Genomic DNA, 19,073 nt, shown 5'->3' with positions numbered 1-19,073 from the left:
TGGCATTCCCATAGGGAAGTTATGGATAGGTGTAACTCTGCACAAGTTAATGTTCTAATCCTTGAATCCCACTCAATGGCTCAGCCAAGGAATTTGATGGAAATTCTGGGCACCTGACACATTTCAGGATTCAGCTTTATACAGAGACTTTCAATTCCTGGCAGATTGTCAGTGTGGAGCTCAAACTGATTCATTTGGGGCTGTTCCTCTGGATTTGAGAATGTTCTGAGAGCAAACCTGGCTGGGAACTTCAGTGACACCCTTTGGAAGGACTCTGAACTTCCAGGCTCCAGATCAGGAAAAACTGTCAGGATCAAACATGATTTATAGCATGAAGAACTTTATTTATTGCCAGCAGAGAATGGCAGTGGAGTTTGGAATAGCTTAGAGCTTATGTTTTTTGCTTCCGATAGCAAATAGACTGTCCATCCCTCTGCTGGGACAAAGGCTTGTCTTGATGTTCCAGATAACTCTAATTATGTAGACAGGGAGATAAAATTAAGACAAATAAGCTGACGATGGAAAATTAGTTAGACAAATGGGAAAAAATGCATGCAGATGGTTAGGAACACCTAAAATCCCACATGGTGCAGTGACTGCTAAGTCAGCCAGCAATTTTTTATGAATGAGAAATCTAATAAGGAGGGGAAACCAGTTAAAATTTGCCCTGCAGCAATTGTAACTTCTACACCTCTTTTTTTGGTTCATAAACACCTCTGTTGCCTGCAAAAATACTTGTGAAGATGCTTTTTAATATGGTTTGCTAAGTTTTGTTGCTTGACTTCATTGTTCCTGCAAATCAGCAAATGAATTCCATTCGCAGTTCGATTTTTTTTCCTTAGACAAGGAATGTTCATGCCAGATTGCTGTTCCTACATTTTCCCTCCAAGCTCACACAGCACTGGAGCTCTGTGTCGTGCAGGAATACACAAGTGGAGGATCCATGTGGAAAGAGCCAGACTATGACAGGTATTTTGCAGTGCTAATCCATTAAGTAACTCGAGCCATACATTGAATGGCACTTTTATCTCACGTTTAATGGGTAAATACAGGCAGTGAAATTGTTGGCTCTGTGTCACAGTCCCTTTGTCTCAGCTTCACATGACAATCATTCTCTTCATTTCACTTGAGCTGTCCTGCAGCTGATTTATCCCCAGCCCAGCAAATAAGACAGTGACAGGAGTCAAATCATTCCAGTTTGATACCCATGCAAGACAAAGCTGTATGTTTGAAATCAGATTTTTCCTTAGAGTAAGGAAGAAGAGAAGGTGTTCTGCTCAGCTGAGGCAGCTGGAGAGCTGCTTTGTTTGCTTGTTTATTCAGAAGTTTGTGACTTTTTAATATTCCGTGCCGTAGAGGACAGTGCTGATGCAAAGGACATAAAGAAAATAAGAAGTATAAAATAGAAAAAGTCTAAAAATCAGAGAAGACTTTGGAGCTGGTGAGAAAATGAGAGGTGACATGAGAACAGGAAGGAAAGGGGAAGGTTATGTCATTAGAGGCTGGAATTCAATGTTTTGATGAAACTCCATGGATACAGGAAGGAGCAGGGCGGGTAAAAATAGCCAAATGAAAATGGTATGAGTTCCAAGAATTCAACTCTGAAAAGAAGAAAAGAAATACACGTTCTTGCTCAAAACCAGGTGGAAAAAGTTATATATTCTTATGAAGCATTACAAAGAACGAAGCAAAGCTTGCTGTCTGCAATTTCTTTTTTTTTTTTTCCTCCAACAAAACCTTGAAATTTTGCATTATTATACACATCTCTTCCAAATCCTCAGTGGCCTGGTTCCCAGGAGAGGGAACACTTTGTCAGAAAAGTCGTCTCATCAGCAGCCCTTGGATGCTGTTCAGCTCCGAGGAGTTTTTGGGGCTGAGCACATGCAAATGCTTACAGACACAAGAATTCTCTCCCTCCCTGAGTGACAGGAACACTCCTGATCACTGCAGGAGGAAATGGCCATCACTGAGAGAACAGTTTACTTTGCAGGACGTTGATTTGCGCAAAGCCAGCAAACAATTACACTGGAGTCTCTATTTTCTTGTACTGAACTCTATGTGCTCACAGTTCCCCTTGGAGATTCACTCTTATCTACAGAACAGAAAGCTCTTACTACAAGAAAAAGAAAGAAAGAAAGAAAATCAACCCATTTGCTTACTTTGATTTTGTTTTTGTTAATTTCTGAACAGATGGTAACATACCACAATGGAAGTTTTATAAAAATTTCCATCTTTTAACTGAGTGCAGGCCTGAAATTTTTCCCTGGTGAAAAAGCAGAGTGTGAGTCATTAAACAGGCTCTGTGCTATCTGCCTGGGATTTTCACTCTGCAGTCAGAAGAGTCAGAAAGCCCTTCCATTACAGTAACTACCTTTTTTTTCCCTCTTCACCTGGGCGAATGGCCAATTCCATCATCTCAGGCTCAGTAGGAACAAGGAAGGTACGGTCCGAGGAGGGAGAGAATGCACAGACAAGGGGAGAGGCATTGCTGCAGGCCAAGAGCAGGAGTCCAGTTCTAGAGCTCAAACAATTTGCAAAAGGAGTGGCCCGATTTATGATTTCTCCAGTCCAGTCTGAATTCAGTAATTGAAAAGTTATGGGCTGGGCTTACAAGGGAGACGTTCTGTTGCCTGCAGAGTGCTCAGCACCTACTGAGTCTTGGCCCCAAATTATCATTATGGAGATAGAGAGTCTAAACTTAATCTTTGTTTGGACTACGTTTGAAATTTGGCACTGATTGCTGTGGGACAAATGAGGCCCAGAGATGCTGAGTGTTCTTTTCTGCAGGTCTTCTGATGTGACCTTGGAGAGCTGGAGGAGTCTGGTCTCCAGTCCTGTTCATCTTAGTGAAGTTACAGAACTTTGCTGAGGGGGGTTGGAAATAAAAAGGGATTTTTACACAAAGGTTTTGGAGCATTTGTAAAATCCTTTGTGTCTCCCCAGGGCCCTGAGTGCAGGCTCTGGTGCCCAGTCCTCACACACAGCATCTCCCTGAGCAGTGCAACCCTCACCAGTTTGTTCCTTTTCTCTTTTCAGAGCAAAATTACCTCAGAAAAATCAAACCAAGGTCTGAAATTTGCATTTTGGACTTTCCTCTGTATCTCATCAAAGTGATGCCTTCACCAGCTTTGGAGTGGAATGACAAAGCTGCTGACAATTAATGGGTGTGTTAGAAATGCAGAAGGATGGATGGATGGATGGATGGATGGATGGATGGATGGATGGATGGAAATATGAACCTTCAAGGTCTCTGTCATTCAGGAAAAGATGAGTTAATCCTTCTCAGTCCATGTGACACTTAATGACATGTACAAGGGAGGTGAATGGCATCTTGTTGCATAGCAAGGGTAATATAGAACACAATTTCCCCTGAAGAAATAGCTCACATACCTTATATAATGAATGAGCTCATTTCGCCTGTGTTTGCCAGAAACAATAAAACTTAGAAAATGTCCCAGTAATTAAAATAAAGTGTTACCCAGATTTATGGTGAGAAATGTGAAATGTCAGGCAATTGAGTGCAGCTCCACACTCACAAATAAGCTTCACATTCGTTAGAACAGGTTGCATTCATTAGGAGGAACAGTGTGGGTCCAGTGCTGGCCCCAGAAGGCAAGGAATGGTTTCTCCTGCACAGGGAAAGAAAGCAGAGGGGAGGGAAAGGTGCCAGCTGGCACATTCCCTGATGGATCCTGGTCCTAGTGGTGATGCTGCAGCAGGCATGGGACAGACAGCATCATAGCTTCAAGATGGGCTTGGATTACATGATGGATGGCAGGGAGAGAGTCTCACTGTCAGCCTGCCACGTGCAGGAAAGAAATCTAATAAAATATTTTGAAGGGTGGAGATGAAAAAGGGAATCTAAGCAAGGCCAGCCTTTCCTGCAGTCCTTCCTCTCACAGTCGCTGTTCATTATTTTAATACAAATGCTGTACCCAGGAATAGTTTAGAAGTTTACTAGATATGAGCTCATCTCTTGCTTAAAATAATCTTAAACCCTAATTATTTTTCCTATGCACCATTCTTTGTCAGAGGGCCACGTAAGTGAAGTGGGTTTAATCTACATAAATACCATTCCTGTAGCCATAGGGAACTCTGGAAGTGCAGAACTGCTGGAGACAGAAGTGGAACTCTCTGAAAATCTGGTGGAAGCTCTTTTGAGCAGGTCCTGCTGGAACATCCTCAGTGCCTCTGTGCTCTGTGCAGCTGGAGGAGGGCAGGCTGTGCAAATGTCCTGCTGGGACACGGGGATTGGGACACTGGGAACCTGCTGCCCCACTGTCTCCTGTCACCAGCTTTTGTGCTCCTCTCTTCTGGCACAGCTAATTAAAAATTGAAGAGACTTGAAATGAAAATGCTTTACATAAAAGCTAGTCTGACAGTTGATGCTGTCTAGAAACAAAAATGTTCAGTGCCTTTTTCCTGAAAGAGAGAACAGGGCAATGTTAAATCAGACACTTCAGTAAATACAAATCTAGTAGGGGACTTTCACTACCTGCTTCTGCCAGACTGTGTCTGGCTCAAAACACAGCCTGTCTTGTCTACTGGAGTATGGAACAGGTCTTATGGACACACACAAAAAAATAAAACAACCACAGTCCTCTTTGTTTTTCAGTGTTGGATTCTGTTACTGCATAGTTTTGATCTGGAAGAAGTTTTAGGAATTTCGTGGAGTTTTGTTAGGAAGAAACCCAGACATGAAGTTAAAAGCAGTTGATTTTAACTTGGTAAAAGATTTGGATTGTGATAAAGATCTGCAGGGTGGCCTTAAGCCAGTTGTATATCCTCTCTGTTCTGCAGTTCCACATCTGTAAAATGACAGAATGAATTTGTTTCGTTTTCATTACATGCTTGTAGGAAAAATCTCATTATGCTAATGAGGTGTGCATGTGCTTTAATCACAGGTTCATTCAGAAAGCCCATAAATGAAATAAATATGAGATCAATGCATAAGAATTTGTGAGAAAGGAGTAGAAATCCAGGATTTTTAGGACAGCACGTTCTGAATGAGTGAACTGATGATGCAAGCACTGATCTCCAGAGTGCCTGGTGCTCTGTATGTTATTTATAGGAGGCACAGGCCTCTACAATAAATTGCAGGTTCACCTGTCAGACCAGCAGACAGGGGATCACTTTACAACAAGAGGGGAGAAGTCATAAATTTCAAGCAGAATCCTTCCCTGCCATGATATTGGATGTTGAGCTGTTGTAAAGGATGTACCAAAGGACATGAGGGGAGACACCAGGATCAGAAGCCATGGTGATAAAAACCCAGTGTGCAGATCAGAAGATCTGACAGAGTCTTTGTAGCAAAGGTGCATTAATCTTATCAATATTATTTGCAAAATACAGATACCATGATGATGAGAAATGATCTCAAAGATGGAAGAGATTATGGAAGAGAGAGGTGAATTCCCTGGAGTCTGTGAGAGGCTGTGGAGGGAGGGAATGTTTGGCCTGTGGGTTCTGGGTGAGGTGGGAGTGAGGCTGTGTCACTGCTGCTGTCACAGATGGGTTACACTGGTTGTGGAGCCCAGCTCTGCTGCCCTTTACTCATCCCAGCAGCTCCAGATCCAGTCAGGATTCCAGAGCTTCTCCTCATGGCAGAGTGTGTGTGGGAGGGCAGGGAGGGCAGGTCACCCACCTTGTTTGGTGCAGCTTGCATTTTGCTGATCAGGAGCTCCTGTAGGGCAAGGCTGGCACTTCTTTAACATGGATTGCTTTGGGATAAGCTGTGGGAGAGACTTGCTTAAATCCAGGGTTAACTTAGTCTGAAATGGGTTGATTTTTCTTCTCTACAATGATGATGGTGGCTCTGGGAGGAACTGCTGAGGGTGGACAGCAGCAGTTCAGTGCACTATTGACAGGGACAAGGCTTTGGCTTGGTGTTCCTGTCCCTGCCTCTGCTGGATGTGGATGCTCTGCCTTGTTTGCTCATTGCTGGCTACGCTGAGAAATTAAAGATCTGCTGTTCATGTAAATGGCAAAGAGTCTGTACAGCCCTGACTCCCTACAGGACTATTCTGTGAGCTCCTTTGGGAGTCCCAGGAGTTCCAGACTTATTCCCTTCTCTGACTCTGTTTTTTCCCAGTGAATTAATTTTTATTGGCGGTAGCAAGCATGTTTTTTGGATTTTTTTTCTTTTTAAATGAGGTGTTTGGCAGCATCCATCAGGACATGTAGGTACAGAGATTGTGAGGGAGGGAGGGGCAGCCCTGAGCAACATACCAGGCAATTTGGGATGAAAAAATTCCAAAAAATGGAGAATTCTTTCATGTGCTTTTAACAACCCCTCACCTCACATACTTCCTAGGATGCCTGATGACTTCCTGCAAATTAAATATGAATTTTAGGTGAGAGCAAGTCATGTTTTAAGCAGGTCATATGTTCATTGCATGTATTCATCATGGATATATGGGCCATGACCAAGTGGTTCTGTACTTGGGAAAGATAGAAAAATACAGGAGGCAGGCTGTGGAGCTGAGCTGGACATATCCAAGAATTTGGAAAAGGGTTAAGGAAATAATGATGAGTTCTGAATCCATGGGGTTCTCTGGGAGAAGCTGCTGTGAACGTGGTAAAATAAAATCAGTGAGCTGGACCAAAGCCCTACAACACAGCCTTGCTGCCATCACTGAAAAGTCCCAGCCACCTCTCTGAGATCTTTGCCCTAAAAGGTGTGCTGTAAATAGTTTTAAAAGTCTGTTTTTGTTGTCATGAATCTATTGCTGACCTTCTCAGACAGTGAAAATTTTTGTTTGCTTCATCTTAAATATGAATGATTCTTGCAACTTTTTTTTGGTGATTTTTTAGATGTCTCAAATCCACTTATTTCAGTGCATATCTCAGAGAAATATGTACAGAAAGAAGCGATGTCTTTAAAATAAATATTTCAAAAATCATTTTGGCCGAAAAGATAATTTAGTTCACATTTGTGAAATGATTTTCTGTAAGCGGAATATGTGTGTTGATAAAAAATTGAAGGGTTTGAATGAAAACGACCACCTGACTCACAGAAAATCCTTTCCAACAGAGAGTTTGACACCTTATTCCACAGGTTCTGGATAGTTTGGCATTCCCCAGTTTCACTGTAATTGCTTAGTGAAAATGATGACCTTGATAAATGATAATCTCTAAATGAAAAGAGGGAAGGAAATATCCTGGCCATGCAGAAATTGTTTTACTTCTGCGACAATTAGCAATGAATATGTATGGTACAAGCATGGAGGAAGTGGAAATTGGCTGCTCCAAGGGCTGTGCTGTCTAATGTGAACTGCAGCAGGAATTTTGACGTGTCGCATTCGCACCCACGCTCCCCCCCCCACCCCTCCTTCTTCACAATCTTCACAATAGGCCCTTCCCAAACGTTTTGTCAAATAGCTGCAATATGCAGCACAGCCCTTGCTAATCCCCAGCTCTCCCCGAGCAGGCAGGCAGTGAGAACCAGAGGGGGCTGGGGGGAACCCTCTCGGAACACGCTTCTCTCCTGTGTGTACAAACACAGGCACCAACATCCCCCCAGCCCGGGGGACGTGCAAAAGGTGGGACCCGGTGCTGGGCAGAAGGCACCGACTGAAGGCGATGGGGAGGGGAGAGAACTGCCTGTTAAATATGGAAAATGGAGTCTGCTTTTTGTTCTGGGCCTTTGGAATCTGTGGGTGGATTGGAACTGGCAGGCAGGGAGCAAACACCCACCCACCATAGGGCTGTGTGGTTCAGAAGTTTACAAGAGTGTTTGTGTTCCAGGAGCTGTTGGCCTTGAAGCCAATGGAGAGGGGGAGGAGAAGAGGGAGAGAGTGAGAAAAACACTGTGGTGTTAGGGCCCTTCCTCAGAGATATTTTTCCCCTTTCCTTTCTCCAGCTCCAGGAACTGGAGCAAGACAAACGGTGACTGGGGGACAGATCAGTCTGATTTTAAGATGTGGCGCTCACAGTCCGTCATTGAGAGGCAGAGACTTGAGAAGCCACTGTCACCTAAATGCCACATGACAGCTCCCTTTGCTCCCCCTTCTCCTGCCCTGCTGCTGTTTAGTTCTGCAGTCTGTGGGATGTAAAGACGTGGAAGTTTTGCCGTGTTCTTACTGCAGGAGTTGAAGCTTGGTTACTGTCCTGTCATGGCTTTGGGTTTGGAAGCTGCTGCTCCAATTGCTCACTGTCTGAGTATTGCAGATACAGAAACTGAGGCACAGAGAGACTGAGCAACTTGCCCAAGGCAACAGGAAATCTGTGGGAGATCTAGGAATAGACCCCAGATGTCCTGAGTTTTCTGTCTTAACCACAAGACCATCCTTCCTGTCTCTTTGGTAGTCCCCTCTGCTTCAGGAATTCCATTTACGAATTCCACCCATAAACAATCTGTTGCATGATCCAATGATTTACTTGCATTAAAAAGTCATTTGGAAGAGAAAATGGCACCTCTCTTAAAATGAACTGCAGCTACTGCCTGCTGTCCTTTCTTTCTAGGGGATGGAGAGGGAGTGAAACCCCCCCACCCACAGCTTCCAGAGCTGAGAAGCTTTTCCATTGCTATCCAAATTTCCTGCAGGCATTAGTTCGGTTCTTTAAAAGAATCAGGAACTCCATATGTGATGTTTGAGTATATCTGGCCATTTATATTTCAGTGGATTAAAAAAAAAGCCTGAAACTGCACTAAATCCATCTAGGGAGTGATCCTGCTGCTGGTCCCCATTGTATCCGAGTGTCTCTGATGACAGTCTGGTCAACTGCCACAGCCCTGGGGGAATTCACTGTGTGTCTGGTGCTTCTCCCTTGTCACAGTCACAGTCAGAGCTTCTCTAAGGGGAGGCTGAATGCTGAGAGGGCTTTTCATTCTACCACCCTTCAGTTTGGAAATGGTGGGGTGGATGGATGTCCCTCATATTGTCCAAAGGTACCACATGCATCTTCTGTAGAATATAATTAAAAATTATTCTTAACTAACACCTTTTAGGTTATCCTGTTACCCAGTGAGGAATATTCCTAGCCCTGCTTTCTCTTAATTTGGTAACTCCTTTAGCATCAGGAATCAACAAGGTCTGTATGGCCTAGATTGTTAAATCCCATCTTTAGACCTTGGTATTGTGGTAATATCTAAAAATCTCACTTATGGATCACCAAACCCACATGTGATGGATTGTATAAACAGAAACTTCAAGGGTCCTTCCTGCTACCAGTGGCTTTCTATGAAAGCATTTTGGTGAAGATCCTCCACATGAAGACACAGCTGCTGACCTGAACCAATGTGTTTGTTTCCTGCCCCTTCTGATGCCATTTAGCCCTTTGAGGGTTGATGTCCAAGTTGGGTATGTGAGAGTGGGTTCCTCTCTGGGGAAATGCTGACTTAGGGGCAAGGTCAAAACTCTTATACAACTCTTACACCTTTTTCCTTTAGTCTCAGAGGGATTTTTGAATATAAAAGTACATATAAAACATAAGAGCTTGGTGTGTGCCCTGCCCCATTACAATGAGTCTGAGTAAATCACAGCGGGTTTGTTTTCCAATTGCTCTTTTACCCACTGTTTGGATATTTGTCTGTTTGCTCCTCCTCTTTTGTTCCGATGTGTTTTTGCTGCTGTTCCACTGCCATGAACTCTTCCAGAGGAGACTGTCCAAAATTCAGTGTCTGTGTCCCTCAGTCACACTCTATGGATGAGCAGTGCTTAAAGTCCTTGTTGCATTACAAACACTACTAACAATTGTGGTGGTGTGAAAGTGCTCCCCAGCCCTTTTTGGCACACAGTTGACAGAGCTCTGAGATAACACTGGAAAACCTTTTCAGCTTGTTCCTTATGGTGATGCTAAGTGGTGATTGAAATGTTTGTTAGAATTCTGGGTGTGTAGTCCATGGAAAATGGGAGAAGACACTTTTTTTTTTTTTTTTTTTTTTCTTCAAAATTTGATATTAATAGAAACTAAGAGCATCTCACTCCTGATCTGAATAATAAATCCTTAATGGAGTTGGCAGTGCTGCTGGGCAGTGGGTGTCCATGCCCTGGGCAGTGAGTGCCCATGCTGTGGGCAGTGGGTGTCTGTGCCACTGTCAGTGGGTGTCCATACCATGGGCAGCGGTGAGTAGCACCCATGCCATGGTCAGTGGGTGTCTGTGCTATGGTCACTTGGTGTCCATGCCATGGTCAATGACTGTCCTTGCCATGGGCAGGGGATGTCTGTGCTATGGCCAGTGTGTGTCCATGCTAGGGGCAGTGGATATGTCAGTGTCCCAAGCAGTAGGTGTCTGTGCCATGGTCAGTGCATGTCCGTGCCCTGGGCAGTGGTCAGTGGTGTCTGTGCCATGGTCAGTGCATGTCCGTGCCCTGGGCAGTGGTCAATGGTGTCCGTGCCATGCATAGTGTCTGTCTATACCCTGGGCAGCGGTCAGTGGTGTCCGTGCTCTGGGCAGTGGTCAGTGGTGTCCGTGCCAGGCACAGTGTCTGTCCGTGCCCTGGGCAGCGGTCAGTGGTGTCCGTGCCCTGGGCAGTGGTCAGTGGTGTCCGTGCCCTAGGCAGTGATCAATGGTGTCCGTGCCCTGGGCAGTGGTCAGTGGTCAGTGGTGTCCGTGCCCTGGGCAGTGGTCAGTGGTGTCTGTGCCCTGGGCAGTGGTCAGTGGTGTCCGTGCCCCGGGCAGTGGTCAGTGGTGTCCGTGCCCCGGCCGCGGTTGTGCGGGGCGGTCGCGGTGATCTCTCATCGGTCGGTAGAGGGCGCCCGTTCCCGGCGTGCGGGGGGCGCTCGGTGCCCCGGGCAGCCCGGACACTCCGGACACCGGACACTCCGGACACACCGGACACCGGACAGCCCCGCGGTGACAGCCCAGGAGTCGACCCTCCTGTGTGCCACCAGCGTGACCTTAGTGCTGCCTCTGCCTTCCTGCTCCAGCGAGGGCTCGGGCAGCCCCAGCCCCTGCCCACCCGCGCTGCGGTTGCGCCTCTCGCTCCTTCCACGCGTTGAGCGTCGCCTGTGGGTGGAAGGAGCGTGTGACGTGTGCCGGGAGCGGGGAACACACACATGTGTGTCCGAGCAAGGGAGCACACGTGTGTCGGGACAGGGAAGCACACGCGTGTCGCTGGCCTGTGGCGCTCAGTGGGTTCGGGGCTCCGGCGCCCCGGGGATGCGCTCTGGTCCCGCGCGGTTGTCGCCCATCGGTCGCGCTCTCCCGCCTGTGATTGCTGTCGGCGCGGGGCGTGTGCCCGCAGTTGGAGCCGGGCAGGGCGCCGTGAGTGCTCACACACGCTCCGTGCCCGTGCGAGCGCGACCAGCGCCGCTCCCCGCGCCTGTTCCCTTTCACCGCTGCCAGAAATCCAGCGGCGAGAGGGAAAAATCCCTCGCCCTACCGCCCCTCCTTGGCGGCGCGGCGGTCCGTGAACCCAGCAGTTTATCCTCCCTCCCTCCCTCCCTCCCTCCCTCGCCGGCGCTGCCGCCGCGCGCCCGCCCGTGCAGCGGCTCGGCTCGGTTCGGCTCGGTTCGACTGAGCTCGGCTTGGCTCGGCACGGCTCGCTTTGGCTAGGCACTACTCAGCTCGGCTCGGCTCAGTTCGGCTCGGCTGGACTCGGCACATCCCAGCTCGGTTCGGCTTGGCACGGCTGGGATTAGATCGGCTCGGCTCGGCTCGGCTCGGCTCGGCTGGGCCGATCCCGGCACATCCCGGCCGGTCTGGGCGCAGCGCGAAGCGGGAGGCGGGCGCTGTTCCTGGAAGAGCCCGGCCCGGGGAGTTGGTCACATTCTTGGCCGGGATTCAATGACTGAGGCAGACACCAACAAACAGAGGGGGGGAGGCGGAGGGCGGGAGGCTGAGCCCGCCTGCATTAGCTCAGCGCTCAGGCACTCTCAGTCACTGCTGGAAAGAGGAGCTGGGAGGATGTGCGCGCTCTCACCGCGGCTCCCCACGGCACAGCGAGAGCCCCGGCAGAAATAAGGGAAGGAAGGCGAACCCAGAGGCGAGGAGCCCCCCCAGGCCGAGCAGAGGGACCACGAGGGGCAGCGGAGCCGCTCCTCGCCCGTGCGGAGCCCCCGCGCCGCTTTGGCAGAGCCGGAGATTGGGGCCTTTTCTCCTGCGTTGTTCCTTCCACAGACCGAGCCTTCTGCCTCCTCCTGCTTTTTACTTTCCTCCCCCGCGCCTTCCCTCGGTGGATATGGACAGAAGGGGGATCACTGCAGAGCAGCAGCAGCCGCCAGAACATATTTGAGCCCCGGGTGCTCGGAGCGTGGCACAGACTTTTTGTGTTTCTGTGGGTGGTGTGTGTGTGTGTGTGAGTGAGTGTGTGTTGGAGGTGTGGGAGGAGGGATTGGTTTGCCTGGGGGTTGGCTGAGGGGGTGAGTGCTCGGATGAAGACCTCTTTTTGCCGTGATTCTCTGCTCCATCGGGGCAGCTTGGAGACTTGGAGGGTTTGAAATTGTAACGCGAACCAAGAGAAAAGAAAGAAGAGAGAGACACGCATACAAAAGGATTTATTTCCTCTCCGTTAGTGGATTGCTGAGTGAGAAGGAGGAAAAACACAAGGGTGGGTTTGTTTTATTTTGTTCATATTTTTTTCCTTAAAAAAAAAAAAATCCCTTAAGTGGATTTGCACCAGGGTGGAAGATAACTGGGGATTTTTGCTGTTTGTTTTGGGAATAGAAACTAAAAAATGGAGACTGTAAGTAGAAGCAGCTTCCAGCCTCATCCAGGACTGCAGAAGACCTTGGAACAGTTTCATCTGAGCTCTATGAGCTCCCTGGGTGGCCCTGCTGCTTTCTCAGCACGATGGGCACAGGAGATGTACAAGAAAGACAATGGCAAAGACCCAGCGGAACCTGTACTGCATCTGCCCCCGATCCAGCCTCCTCCGGTCATGCCTGGTCCCTTCTTCATGCCCTCGGACAGATCCACGGAGAGGTGCGAGACCATCCTGGAAGGGGAAACCATCTCCTGCTTCGTGGTGGGCGGAGAGAAGCGGCTTTGCTTGCCCCAGATCCTGAACTCGGTGCTCAGGGACTTCTCCCTGCAGCAGATTAATTCGGTGTGTGATGAGCTACATATTTACTGCTCCAGATGCACTGCTGACCAGCTGGAAATCCTCAAAGTCATGGGCATCCTGCCCTTCTCCGCTCCTTCCTGCGGGCTCATCACGAAAACTGATGCTGAGAGGCTTTGTAACGCCTTGCTTTATGGTGGCACCTATCCTCCCCACTGCAAGAAGGAATTCTCTAGCACAATTGAGCTGGAGCTCACGGAGAAGAGCTTCAAGGTGTATCATGAGTGCTTTGGGAAGTGTAAGGGACTCCTGGTGCCAGAGCTTTACAGTAACCCCAGCGCAGCCTGCATCCAGTGCTTGGACTGCAGGCTCATGTACCCACCTCACAAATTTGTGGTCCACTCTCACAAATCGCTGGAAAACAGGACTTGCCACTGGGGCTTTGACTCTGCAAACTGGAGATCCTATATCCTCCTCAGCCAGGATTATACTGGGAAAGAGGAGAAAGCTAGACTGGGCCAGCTCTTAGATGAAATGAAAGAAAAATTTGACTATAACAACAAATACAAGAGGAAAGCCCCCCGGGTAAGTGGTGCCTGTAATTTAAAAGGGGGCGGGGGGGAATTTCGGTAACATTCATCGATGTACCCGAAGTGTTACCAGCTGCTTTTCCTTGGAGTCATTTAGCAATTTTAATCGTGTTCTCCATTCCCCCCGCGTGTGTGTCACTGGAGGAGCAGTGCTCGAGATGGCACCTTTATTTCTCTGGTTGTGTTCTGACCACGGTGGTTGGAGTTTGTTTAAATTGCATATGTGTAATTGTATATTTTTACTGCGTGTGGACCTTGCTCTTAGAGAAGCCCATCACGCTGCCCCAGATTTTATCTGGCAGTGCATGATTTCGGGTCTTTATGGGCTTCTTCACTCAGGGGTCAAAGCAAAAAAGAAGCCAGAAAAGAGGAGCAGGTACTGATGGCTCCAGACACAAGTCCATGCACTTTTCTGGTCGATTGAGTGTCGCCAGGGATGGAGGTGCGGGCTGAATGCTCTAAATGCATGCACGGAAATAAAATGTGCCTGTTAAGAAAAAAAAAAAAAAAAAAAAAAAAAAAAAAAAAAAAAAAAAAAAAAAAAGTGCCGGTAGTGCAGGTTACTGGTTTATAGATGAAGTGTTCAAACGTGAACGGAGAAGTCCCTGCTTTTGGAGTATCCCTGTGGAGCCTAAACTTCCCCAGCAGACAGGCTTTTGTATATTGGATTATGTATACATCCAGCAAATGACTCTGTCTAGGGCCAGCTGCAGCAGCTCCTTAAGGTATTCCATGCCGTGCTGTGCTGACCCAGACAGCTAAAGCACATTTTTTTTTTTAGGTGCCACTTGTTTTTCTTTCAGTCTGAGCTGCCTTTAGATCCCAGAATCGCTGTGTGTGGGTGGGAGGCTGCCTTGGCATCTGGCAGCGGTCCTGCTCCATGGGCAGCAGAGCCACAAGGCCTTGGGGACTCGCAGACAGGGATGTGTGTCTGGCTCCTGGGCTGGTGCAGCTGGCTGGGCATCAGCAATTCTGCTTCCTGCTCCTTCCCCCCGCTGCCAGGGGAAAGCAAAACTCCTGCCTCCCGACTTCTCCCCACTGTCAGACATTTCTAAACTTTGGGGGTTTTGTGTCTGGAGTGGAAAGGGCAATACACAAGCCTAGAAAAGAGAAGTGATGTTTAAAGCCCACTGTGAATATTCTGCATTAACTTACCAGATACCTGTTTAAAGAGGCAGACACACAGTCTGACTAAGGTTGAGCTTTTATTTATAAAATAGTGCAACAAAAATACCCAAGCAAACCCCAGATTTTAAAAGAAAACATGCTGTGCAAACAGTACAGTAATTCCACAACCAGACTAGAAGGCCTAGTGAGCCCATCTGAGCGGGCTGCACACTTCTGGATTAAGGACAGAGTCTCCCTCTTCCAGTTCCAGTTTCTCTCCTGGCCTCCGGCTCAGTCCTTGTCCTCACCCCTCCTTTTCCTCCCCGGAGTGTCAGGACGCTGTGACAAAGCTGGGCTGTAATGAGGCACATTATCCCCGTGGTTGGAGGTGGATGTGTTTTTAATGGCTTGTCTATTCTCCGTCAGTCATGTGCTGAGATGGAATGGTGGGATAGATCTACATGGATGTGAGAATATGGCTCTCAAACTGGAGACATTTTTCATGCTGGGAAAGGAATTTTCTAGGGCACGCTTCGTTTGGGAAGTAAAATGAAGAGATCTCCACATTCTTGTTATAGAAAGGTCCTGTTCCCCTGGCTTGGTCATTTCCAGAGTCTTATTAAAATGAATGTTAGTAGAGAAGTGCTTTCCTTTTCTTGCAAGGCTTTTTCAGTGTTCTCTTGAACTGCATCATTTATCCAACACCCCAGGCGAGGTTGCAGAAGGAGAACAAGAAAAGGTTACTAAGCCTTGGCTGTGCCTCAGTTTTTTTGGGGACCCTTTGATAGGTCCTAGTTCAGAACATGAGAAACACTCTTCCCTCACCCTCCAAAATCTGCCTGGAGTGCAGCACTTCTTGCAGAGTGAATTGAAGATACCTAATAGTGAACCCCAAAAATTGTGAGAGGAAATGGTGGCCATCTCTTTCTTGGAATATTTTGCCAGAAATCCATCATGAAGAAATGCTGAGTCTCCTGCATAAATTCATTTGGAAAGTGGCAAGGAGTGAGGTGGGGGAGAATTGAGTGGTGTGTGCTCAGACAGTGGGATAGGGAAAAGAGAATGTTTTGTCTCGTATAAGGTTTCAAGGCCTTCAGGACTCTTCTGTTAATGCAGTGCAGTCCTGAGGAGACCCTGACAGTGCTGGCAGAGTTTTGTACGCTTATCCTTCCTTTTCCTGAAGTCTTTTTCCATTGGGCTTAGCCAACGGATATCATATGCTAAGGTCATTTGTGTTGTAGCAGTGTGTGCGGATAATTACGGAGAGATTTAATCAGACTCTAAGATTGGTAGGCTGTGGCCAGGGGCAAGTTACATTGGAGTAAAGTTTAGATGCCTGGTGAGGAAATGACAGGATGGTCCCATTCCGTGTGTGTTAAATCCTGTGTGGGTTTTGTGTGTCTGTGGGGCTCTGGCTGTCTCGGGGATGAAAGGGTGAAGCACATGTGTCTTTGTGGTGGGCTTCCTTTTTGATGTAGATCTCAGCTTTGCTTTGTTCTGTTTCATACAGAGGTGTTCGTGTGTGTGCGTGGTGTTCCATAAGCTGCTGTGTCAGATATTGGGTTTTCTGCTTTCAGGAGTGGCCTTTTTTTTCAGTTTCTCAATTTATTTATTTCTCTGTGTGTGTACACACATTGCTTTGTGTGGTATGTTTTCCCTGGGGGCTCTGGTAGTATGTTGGTAGCATGGGATGCATATGACCAATTTTATGACTGTTTAAGCAGCAGTGAGTGTTTTGACCTTTTCATGTGTCTCCATGAGGTTTCTGTGATGAGGTCTGGAGATTTCTGCCAGCACAGCTCTGCCTTTTAAGGGTCTGACTTAAATGGAGGAGCTGGGTTGGCACAAGCCCCTGGTGCGGATTCAGTGTAGTGGCAGAACTGCATTTTTTTTCCTCTCTCTTTTTTTTCTTCCCTTTTCCTTTTTTTTCCTTGGCGTAGTTTTAAAGCTTTGCTACAAGGCGTAGCTTTTCCTAGATATTTCATTCCCAGTGCATATTTCTCTCTACATCAAGTATCTGTAGTGCATATCCATCCTTCTGTACCAGGCGATGGATGTGCAGATGCAGAGATCTTGGTGTTGGTTGAAGAAGGCTCCTGTTGCTTGGTCTTGCCACTTGCAGAAGAGCCCTTTGTCCAGACCTGTCTGAAGTCAGCAAAGGGTCTTAACCAAAATCTGGAGGGAGTTGTGACAGCTGGAGCCCCCCACTAGAACAGGGACCATAAAGGTCTCAGTCACATTCCTTACTCTCTTCTAAAATTTTGGTTTTTATATCCTCCTTGTTCATGCTTGGATGAGTAACTGACCTCCCATAAAGTCTTTCATCTTCCTACCACTTCCCAAAGCTCTTTCTTTTCTTGAGCCGTGTAACTTCTCCATTTTACTTATTTTGTGTTCTTCACTGGGTGTTCCCCCTTTCCATGCAGGGTTTGTTGTGCTTTGCTTTCTCTCTGCACCAGCACGGCTTTTACTTGTGTGGGTGTCCTGTTTCCCTACCTGTCTCATCTCATCCACCATTACTGGTGTGGAGCACAGCCATTACATTCTGGAGAATTTCTAGAAGTTTAAAATGTGAATAACCTGAGCACAGCCATTACATTCTGGAGAATTTCTAGAAGTTGAAACGTGAATAACCTGAAGAGGTTGCAAACAGGGTCCTAGAAATCCAGCATCAGTGCCAAAGCCTTTTCTTGGGCTCAGCTCCTGATGCGTGCTCTCCTTTGGGACCCATGTGGCCTTGGTGTGTCTGTGGTGCTGCTCTCCCCTCCTGTGTGACAGAGCTCCCTGCTTGCCTCATATCAGGATGCTCCACTCACACAGAATTAGTTCAGACGCAGCCCTGAAGGCTTTGTTGGTTGCTATTTCCAGAAGAGGAGGGTGGGTTCAGCTGTGTCTGTTTCAAACCCATTTTTCTCCAATACTGAACCGAGCAAGGTTTGTCAGCACTTAGAGATTCCCCACCTGTGTGCCAGACATCTGTACCCTGAGCAGGACTGGCTGTGAGCAGGGCCCAGGAGAGGCAGAGCTGTCCTTGCACGCGTGTGAGCACACCCACACACCCAGCGCTGCCGTGTTCCCACGGTTCAAGTCCCAGCAGCACTTCTATGAAGTAGCTGGAAGCCAGAAGCAGCATTCTGGGTACTGACACACAAATGAGCACATGAGGCCTCCCACTTTATTTCACAATGCCTCCCAACCCAGCGCTGCCACAACATGCAGCTCGCTCAGCTGGAGGAAGGTTTAGCCAGGTCAAGTGTGCAGCAGAATCAAAGAGCCCAAATTGCTGCGAACGGAGCGGCGCGGCGCTGGCGCGGCTGGAGGGAGGACATGGGCTTTTAGGTGCTGCCCATGGGTTGCTGTGCTGTGCTTTATGGACACCTGAAAGGCTGCAGGAGTGGAACTGGAATTTGTGTCTTATCCTAAAGTCCTGCCTCCTGGCAGTAGTAACCTTTATTTGTTAATAGGTATATCCTGTGGTGGGTGTAGCAGAGAGATTCTGAGTTTATTCCCTGGCAGTGGTGTTCAGACTGCAGGATGGATTTATTCCTCATGAAAAATGCTGTTGAAAAATTTTTGCCTGAGAACTGGGGGTTCAGTTCACAGAATCACAGAATCAATTAGGTTGGAAAAGACCTCTGAGATCATCGAGTCCAACCTATGACCAAACACCACCGTGTCAATTAGACCATGGCACCAAGTGCCAGTCTTTCGTTAAACACCTCCAGAGAGAGTGACTCTGCCCCCTCCCTGGGCAGCCCATTCCCATATTTAATCACCCTTTCTGTGAAGAATTTGTTTTCCTGTGGAATATTGAAGTCATGTGTTCTACCCGATGTCCAAGAGTTGTTTTAGAGATTCTCCAGTAAAAATTTAGAAGTCCCTAAAACAAAACCACTGACATCTTGGGGCAGCAGTTTAGTTCAGAAGCCTCTTACAGCTTAAAAGTTGAACTTCAAAAGTGACACCAGCTTGAAGGAAATCCCATGTACCCAGGGAGAGGACAGTGTTTAAGCAAACATCAGCAGTTTTTCCGAAGCGTGCAAACAGTTTTACAGATGTTGTAGATCGAGAACAAAGCAGCAGGTACGTGCATGTGTGTTGGACAAAGAGTTTGCTGCCAATGATCTAATGGTGTTGAGTCAACCACGGCTCTCTTGCTCCAGAAGAGTTCCTAAGTTCCTCAAGTCAGTTCTCTTCAATCAGGGTGGGAATTATAAGCAATCTGTGCTTTTGAAAATCGCTGCCTAAAACATTTAAACCTCTGCCTCTCCCTCCATTGTCTGGGCTGTCTCGCTTGCCTCTCCATTTCTGTGGTTTCGGGCTTGGGCGTGTGTTCTGCCCAAACAGTAGCACGCTTTGAAGATGCGTGTAAACACCGCTCATTTTTTGGATGTGCTGGGAGCCCGACACCTGGTCCCTGGCAGGCTGC

The 19,073-nt window shown here is 47.6% G+C and overlaps 1 protein-coding gene across 2 annotated transcripts in view; it reads left to right on the top strand.

Moving 5' to 3' along the window:
* The first annotated feature begins 11,779 nt into the window (after positions 1 to 11,779).
* Positions 11,780 to 19,073, top strand: part of SKI (SKI proto-oncogene) — a 101,064-nt gene continuing 93,770 nt past the window's right edge. The window contains exons 1-2 of one of the 2 annotated variants that reach the window (XM_083877043.1): positions 11,780 to 12,494; positions 12,611 to 13,532. In XM_083877043.1, coding sequence (XP_083733169.1) covers positions 12,621 to 13,532 — 912 coding nt within the window. In that variant the 5' untranslated portion in view covers positions 11,780 to 12,494; positions 12,611 to 12,620. Of the gene's footprint in view, positions 13,533 to 19,073 lie in introns of both variants that reach the window. The other variant, XM_083877042.1, reaches the window with a different exon arrangement.

This window comes from Zosterops lateralis (genome assembly GCF_965231275.1).
Source record: "Zosterops lateralis genome assembly, chromosome: 22".
NCBI lineage: Eukaryota > Metazoa > Chordata > Aves > Passeriformes > Zosteropidae > Zosterops > Zosterops lateralis.
The sequence above is the reverse complement of the archived record's forward strand: the minus strand, read 5'-3'. Positions and strand labels throughout refer to the sequence as shown.